Raw genomic sequence first — 8,022 nt, 5'->3', positions numbered from 1 at the left:
TTAAAACATCTATTTTATTATTTTATTTTTTTTTGCTTCCAAACGCCCCCAAGAAGCTCATTCTAGAGATGAAACGCAAAGCAGCACGGTGTAATTTCAGGGATTTTTTTTCGTGTTTTTTTATTTCTGTTTTTGGTACTTAACGCCCAACAACGAGTTTTCTTTTTCCCCCCTAATAAACAGGCAGAGGAAAATAAAGGGGAAAGTGGAAAGGAGCGGGGCGAAAATAATTTTTGCAGCCGAGTTTCGGTATTTCTGTTGAAACCCGGGAGATAGAAATGGGCATGGATTTTCGCGCGCCTTAATTGACGCTAAAAAGCAGCAGAAAACAGCAAACCAGCCCGTTTCGCTCCCGTCGTAACTATCCGTAGCCCCCCCGGTCCCATCTGCTAAGCCCCACGCACGGCGCGGTTCCGCGGGTGGGCGGCGGGGGCCGGCAGCCAAGGCGCGGGGGGAGAGGCGCCGCCGGGGCTCCCGGGCAGCGGCCGCGCTGGGCCGGCTCGTCCCACGGAGCTGCTCCTCCTCGTTTTTTCCACCTGCTTAATCACATTTAAATATATTAAATACTTTCCTATTGTTGTCCTGGTATAGAAGTAATTGCTGCAGTTGCCATGGGGATGTTATGACAACACAGGGGGGATGCCCGCATGATTAGAGGAGGCAGAGGTGTCCCCTCGCCTGGAGGACGTGGGAAGCTGGCGTGCCTGACACCAGTGCCCTGGGAACGCTGCGCTCCCACCGATGAAATCACCTCGGTAGAGCGAGATACCTGGGCTCGCACCCACCGCCGGGGACAACGACGAAGAGATGTCAGAGGGCGGTGGGACGGGTCAAAGCCACTCTCGCCCCAGCGATGCCACCGCGGGCCTGGCTGAACGGGCAGCAGCTGTGTTTGCTCAGCGCCCGGGACGGCGGCACCGGCACAAAGGCCGCGCCGCCCCGCCCCGGTGAGCAGCACCCGGGGCCACCCCGCCGCGTCCGGACCGGCCCTGCCCTCCTCCTCCTCCTCGTCTTCTCAGGGGCTGCGGGGCGGTTTCCAGGCCGGGAAACGGGGCTTCGAGCTCCGGGACAGCGGCGGTGGCGGGGCCTGGAGCCCTCCCGTGTACTGCGGGGGAAACCAGGGCGGGGGTCGGGTTTCGCCCCTCGGTCTCCAGCCAAGCATTGCCGTCCCCGCCGGCGGGGCCCCGGGGACAGGCTGCCCGGGGGACAGCGTGGGAGCGGTACTGCCACCTTTCCCGGCCGCGGCGGAGGGGCCGTGCGGGGCCCCGGCAGCCAGCGAGCCGCACGCCGGGGCTGCTGCGGAGCAAAAGGCAGAGCCGCAGCCGGAGGGGAGACGACCTCGCCCCGAGCCTCCTTTATGTAGCAGCAAGTCGGGTTTGCGGGGGGCGCGCTGAGGGCGGAGGGGGTGGGCGAGAGGCGGCTCTGGAAAAGAGTGGGGAGGCTGGCGGAGCTTCCCCACCTCGGACTTAAAAATAAAACAACCAGCCTGTAAAAAAAGACACAGAGACCCCCACACCCCCCCTCGGCGGCCCCGCTGAGCGCGGTGGCTGCAGCGGCCGGCCCCGAGCCAGCGCCGGCTTCAAGCCTTGCCGGGCTGCGCAGGCAGCCTCGCAGCGAGCGGGGCGCTGGGAGGTTCATTTTAGGTGAAGGAATGTCATTTCGCTACTAAATGGTTAGTCTAATTTGATCTTTATTATGCTGTGGATTAGGGCTGATTCATATTAAACACTAGTGCAGTTAATATAACTGCGGAACGTGTCCCACTGTATGTACAGCAGCCGCTGTTACAGCCTCGCCGCTTCCTGCGATCCACGGATTAAGATTTAATTAACAGGGAAGTTTGCTAGAGCTCGCCCGCAGCCTCCTTGCTTTACAAATAATTTATACTCGGTTCCGCGGATTTTTATTCAAGTGGCAGCATTTTATTTTACTCTAAAAGGGACCTGAATATTTTATGTTCTGCCAGAAGCTTCTGTATACGAACTTCTCCGAGGCAGCTTCAAACCCAGGGGATTTTTTAATTTATTTTTTTTTTTAATCTACGGGAATTACCTCAATAGGGACAATGTATCAGATTCTCTTTCCTCCTCCTCCCCCCAATTTAACAGCCTAAACTACCCATATGATAGTTAATCGTCGTGATCCCCATTGTCGGTTGTATAAATCCAAGCTCAAGCCAACCTCCAAGACACGGCAACAATTCTGATAAATTGTCCTGCTCGCCTAACTACACAAGAATGGCTTTTATAATTAAAAGGGGAGCTGAGTTAAATCAACAGCTCCTAAGCCCTTCTCAACAGGGCTAGAATGGGAGAAATGTGGCGACCTGATTTCTTTAAGTAGCAGCTCTTTGTAGCTCATTCACGATCTCAGATACGGAAACCCATCCTTGCACAAAGTCAGCTGCCAACAACAACAAAAAAAAACCAAAAAAAAAAAAAACCCGAGGAAAAAAGTTTATTCAGATGCTCAAAGTCCATCTCTTTTTTTTTTTTTCTCCAGTCTAACATAACCCTGGCACTTTATAACCAAACAGACAACTCCTTTTCCAATTAAAGTGGAATTAGGAAACTCAATCAAATTAGCTCACTATTAAAGCCCTTCTTTATTAAACCGTTTTATTGTAGTAATATTAAGTTTCACCCGCTCTTGGAAAACGAGACTTTAAAAAGTTTTCCTTGTGATATTGATTTGGCTTCTCCCAGGATGGATCAGGGTCAAAAGTATTTACCTAGGTGTAATCTGTAATATATTTTTTTTAAGAAAATCTTAAAATTGTAACCAGCTTGATTAATTGTACAAGGCGGGGAAGAATTGCATTTTACTTGCTCCTGTCCTTTGATTTTACCCAGGGGCTTCCTTCAATAGCTGCGGCGGGATGCGTCTCCTCCCAGACCCACCAGTATATTAACTGGTTGGTAGGAGCCGGGCTGTCAGCTCCGAGCCAATGTTTACACAGTTATATTTGAAGTGAGAAAGTAAACAGTCCAGCTGTGCCACGGAGCGGTTCGGTGGGATTAGGTTTCCATACCAACCAACTTTGTGAGCTTTTACAGTCTTAATTCAACCATGCACTCAACTTGTTCTTTGTGAGTAATAGTTTTCCTGGGCCAAACGCTCCCAGGACTGATAAGAAAGTCGCGATCCGGCCTTCGGAAGGATTGCTTCTCTGGATGCTGCGCCTCCAACTCATCGAAATAAATAAATAGAGGGAGGAACGCCCTTCTTACTTTTTGATCTTGAAGAATAGTTGAACACCCTTGCCAAGAAAAAAAGAGGGGGGGGGGGGGGGGCGAAGAAAACCCAGAAGAAACAACAAAAAAATTAACAAAAGAAAAAAACAACCACCTACGCCTGTAGCCTTTAATCTTGAAACGAGGGAAAGATTTGGAAGGATACACAGCTCCAAAACTAAACCAGCAAAATCTTCCCTGCACATACGACCACAACCTCAGTGAGGGGGTAACTCATTCGCTCCTGCCGCAAACACATTCTTACGTTCTGAAAAACGTTGTTATTATATACCCCTCTGCTTATCTTAATATAGAAACAATTAAAAATCACACTCAGATTTCAGATACGAGGGGAAAAAGTACCTCTCCGCTGCTACACAACCTGCAGTCGGCCAGGCCGGCATCTGCTTTAACCATGCTCTTCTCTGTGACAATGCCAGATCTCCTAAACGTGACAAAAATCAGCAAGATATGGAAGAAAAATAAATCCTGCTTTACACCTCTGATTTTCACCACCCCCACCCTGTGTGTAAATGATAAAAAGACCAGAACCAGAAATAAGGTATTTGACAATTTCCCTTGATAACAAAATTTCTCTGGTTTGTATGCTTCATTTTTATTCATAAAGTTTCCCAATAATATCTCGTTTGACCATGATAAAAGTGTAATAAACATGTTTGTACTAATTGCATAAACTCCTTTAAATATTGACTGTACTCGTCAAACGAATTTCCCAAAACAACTTCCATTGTCTCATAAAATACTACTTGCCATTTATAAGACCGATTCCTTTTTTTTTTTTAATAGAAAATAACATTTATTTCTATGAAATGAAACACAGAATTACCTGTTAGAAACAGCAAGAAGTTTGCTACATCAGAACAAGAAAGCAATTTTCTTGCAGATCACAAATGAAGGAGGCTTATTAAACCGTCATACACCATTGGCGCCGGGGTCCTACGGACAGTTACAAATATATCTACTTTCCAATGTTATATACAGATCGTAACATTTCTGGGGGTGGGAAGGAAAAGGCTTTAAATTTGACAATATGTTTAATCTATACGCCTGGTAAGTATTACAATGAGCTGTCTAACCTTTAGCTTAACGTTAATACCAAGTTCACCTACAAGTTACATTAATAACTTAGATTTCCATTTTATAACATTATACACTTGCTAGTATACATATATATATATGTATGTGTGTAGGAAAGAGCGCGTGTATGCACACACCCCCGCAACGCACCAAGGATATCCATGCTTATGGCCATAAGCAACAAAGAGTGACTCATGTCTGGACAATGAAAGTGCACCTTTATCACCGTTTTAATACACCTACGTCTGTCCGCACCAGGCTCCGCACGCAACCACCGCCTGCACGGGGGAGGGGGGGGGGGGGGGGGGGGGAGAAGCCCTCTGCGCCCCTCCACCCGTGCCTACCTAGCTACCCCTGCACAGATGAGCTTTAGGAAGCCGCCCCCCGCTATTGCTTCTCGGGGGTGTTGTTGACCATGGGCCCGTAGAGCCCGCCGGAGTAGACCTGCTCCTTGTGCACGGCAGAGCGGTCCCGCATGAGGTCGCTGAAGGCGTAGTCCACGGGCGGCCGGAACCCCAGGGTGGGCATCAGCCCGGCCGTGGAGTAGGGGGTCATGAAGGCCAGTCCCCGGCTGTGCGCCGAGTAGGCGAGGCGCAGGGGGTTGAGTCCCAGGTGGGTGCCCAGCGGGTAGGCGCCGGCCTCGGCCCCGAAGTGCGTGGCGTTGGGCTGCAGGGGGGAGAAGGCGGAGCGGCTGCCCAGCGCGCCGATGGCGGGGGCCATGGCGCCGGCGATCAAGGGCCGGTGGTGGGCGGCGGCGGCGGCGGGAGTGGGCGGAAGGCCTTGCAAGGCACCGTCCCGAGCCCAGCCCTCCTCGGGGCCCTTCTCCGGGCCGCGGTTGTTGAGGATCTGCTCGATGGCCTGTACCACGTCCCCGCCGCAGCCCTGCAGCACCAGCTCCAGCACGCTGCGCTTGTGCGCCGGGAAGACGCGCGTCAGGATGTCGATGGGAGTCCGCTGCCGGCCGCCGGCCGAGGGCGACGGGTCCTGCTCGTCCTTGTCCGCCTCCGAGCCCGAGTCCGAGCCCAGCGGGCTGATAGAGCCCGGGCTCTCCTCCCCCTCCTTCGGGCCCTTGGAGACGGGCGAGCTCAGGAAGGACTCGCCGTCCCCGTTCTCCGAGCCCGAGCCGTGGCGAGCTTCTGGGGAGGAGGTGCCGGGCACGGACTCGCCGTCCGGGGAGAGGGGCTTCCCGCCCGCCTGCTGCGGGGTGACGGCACGGCTCGGCAGCAGCGTCTTGGGGAACAGCTCGAACTTCTGCATCTTGGACTCTGCGGGCCGGGGGGGTGGGTGGGGGTGGTGGCAGAAGGAGAGAGACCGTCAGTGCGGCTGCCCCAGCCGGGCCCCTCCGAGCCACACGGCCGCTCCGCCGGAGGGTGCCGCTTGTGGGTGCGCGCCCCCCCCGGCCCCCCCACCCTCCTCCGGCCCCTTCCACCCCGCCCCCCGCACCGCCGGTTCCAGGATCCCCCCGAGGGCGCGAAGCGCGGCCTTACCTGAGGCGCCGGCGCCTCCCTCGCCGCCGCCCCCGGCGCAGACGGAGCCGAAGACCTCGTACGCGGGCCGGGGCGGGATGATACCGTTGGCGGCCGCCAGGGCCAGCCCCTCGGCGGTGCCGTACAGCAGCTGGAGCTCGCGGGCCTCGTTCTCCTCCTGCGCCTGCTGGCGGCGCAGCGCCACCTGGGCCGCCATGACGCGCTGGCGCTCGGCGATGAGGGTGCACTTGGCGCACATGCAGTCCTTCCAGCGGCAGTACCGCTTGTGGCCCTTCAGCGCCGACACCACCCCGTGGTTGCGGCAACGGGCGCACTTGGGCGTCCGCGGGTACTTCTCGGCCGCCCGCAGCAGCAGCGGCGGCGCCCGCAGCAGGCTCCCGGCTACGCTCACCGGCAGCGTGGCCGCTGCCGCGGCCGCCGCCGCCGCCACCGAGCTGGGGGGCACCGGGGGGGGCGCGGCGGGCACGTTGGGCAGCTCCGACCGCAGCTCCATCTTGGCGAGCCCGCCCCGAAAAGCGCGATCCCCCCCCTCCCTGGCCTCCCCCAAAGCGACGCCGGGCGGGGCAGCCCCCCGCGCCGCACCCGCGGAGAAGCTCCCGGCGCCTCGAGGCGCGATCACGTGCGGGGGGCTGCCGGCACCCCCCGTGTGGGCATGCAACCCCCGGCAGCCGCCTGCTCCCCCGCCTCGCTCGCCGCCCCGGGCCCCCCGCACCGGCACACCGCTCCGGAGCGGGGCTCGGGTGAGGAGGGGGCCGTCGGGAGTTTCTCCGCGCCCGGCTCCCCGCCCCTCCGCCCACGAAAAGCGGTTCTAAGCAAATCCAAGAAAACTTAGATCTCTCTGGCTTCCTCGCTCTCTGTGCGCATCTGGCGGGGCAGCACCAAGTCCATCGCGCCGGGCTCCAAGCCGAGCTCTCCCGCCCGCGCCGGCGGGCCCGCCGCTCCCCGCGGCGCCCCGGCAGACACCCCCGCTGCTCCCTAAACTCAGCTCCCCCGTCCCCCTGCAGCTACGGTCACAGATTAACAGTGTCCCTTCAAAAAGCAATCCGGCACCTTCAACGACGGGATCCCTCGCCACAAGCCGCGGAGGCTAAAATCCAGGAGAGAATTTTTAAAAAAAATAGTTAGAAAAAAAATCACCCCGTGTCCCGCGCAGCGGCACCGCGGCCGGGCAGAGAGGCCGGCAGCCCGCGGGCACGGAAGCCCCCCCGGCCCGGCTGGGCTGGGCTGGGCTCGGCCGGGCTGGGCTCGGCCGCCGCGGCCAGCCCCGAGCAGGCGGCCGGCGCGGGAGCGGGCAGGGCCGGAGCGGGCAGGGCCCCGCGCCCCCCGGGACACGCCACCGCCCCGCGCCGCCTGGCGCGTGCGGCCCGCGCGGCCGGAGCTGGAGGCAGAGCGCGCTGCCCGCCGCGCCGCCCGCCGCCACTCGCGCTATTGTTGCGCCCCGCGTTGCCATTAGGCAACATTTGACAACAATGTGGCGCCTGCTATTGGCCAGGGGCGGGAAGCGCCGCTCTGATTGGCCGCCCGACGGGCCGCCGCGTCCGCCCGGCGGCTGCCCGAGCGCGCCGCGCCCGCGGAGGGGCCGGGAGGGTCCGGGGGGGACCCGCGGGGCGAGCGGTGTCCGCGCGTGTGCGTGTGCTCCCGCTGCGCGCGCGTGCGGGGGTGCGTGCGTGCCCGCCTGCGCGTGCATCTGCCCGGCTCTGCTTGCTACCTGACTTGGGCTTCGCTTTTCTTTTTTTTTTTTTTTTTTGTTTTTTTAATCCAGTGGTAAACGGTATTTGCCTTGCCAACTGTTTGATTTCTTTTTTTTTTCCCTGGGCGTCACTTGTCAAAAGGGTGGGGGAAATGTGCTGTGGAAGGTGACAATTCAATTTATGGTTTCCCCCCTCCCCTTGGAGATTTTGTTTTATAATAGTACGTAACGATGCCTCTCTCTTTCCTTCCTTCTTCCCTTCCTTTTTCCTTCCTTCCTTCCTTCATTTTTCCTCCCTTCCCTCGCTCTCTCTGCCCCTTCCTCTCTTTCTCCCCCCTCCGCCCCACCGCTGCAGGTGAGCTGCCGGAGCGCTGCCGCGGCCGCAGAACCCGAGGTGAGTTTGACTTTCCGTCCTTCCAGCGCGCTGTGCCCCGGCAGAGCCCTGCCCGCCCCTTGCTCCCCAGAAAGCCAAGTCCGCTCCCTCTCCTGCCAGCTGTTTGCGTGACTACATGTT

The 8,022-nt window shown here is 57.9% G+C and overlaps 1 protein-coding gene across 1 annotated transcript; it reads right to left on the bottom strand.

Moving 5' to 3' along the window:
* Positions 1-4,703: 4,703 nt before the first annotated feature.
* Positions 4,704-6,311, bottom strand: DMRTA2 (DMRT like family A2). The gene is made up of 2 exons (XM_037404366.1): positions 5,819-6,311; positions 4,704-5,596 (listed from the first exon to the last, which is right to left on the bottom strand). Exons 1-2 carry the CDS (start codon positions 6,309-6,311, stop codon positions 4,719-4,721), a joined length of 1,371 nt encoding a protein of 456 aa, XP_037260263.1. The 3' UTR covers positions 4,704-4,718.
* Between the last annotated feature and the right edge of the window lie 1,711 nt (positions 6,312-8,022).

This window comes from Falco rusticolus, chromosome 11 (assembly GCF_015220075.1).
Source record: "Falco rusticolus isolate bFalRus1 chromosome 11, bFalRus1.pri, whole genome shotgun sequence".
Classification (NCBI taxonomy): domain Eukaryota; kingdom Metazoa; phylum Chordata; class Aves; order Falconiformes; family Falconidae; genus Falco; species Falco rusticolus.
This window is presented reverse-complemented; position numbering and strand designations above follow the sequence as displayed.

Coding starts and splice junctions, on each gene's coding strand:
- DMRTA2 (XM_037404366.1), bottom strand. CDS start 6,311: ATGGAGCTGCGGTCGGAGCTGCCCAACGTGCCCGCCGCGCCCCCCCCG. Junction 5,597..5,818: donor GGGAGGCGCCGGCGCCTCAG/GTAAGGCCGCGC, acceptor CCCGGCCCGCAG/AGTCCAAGATGCAGAAGTTC.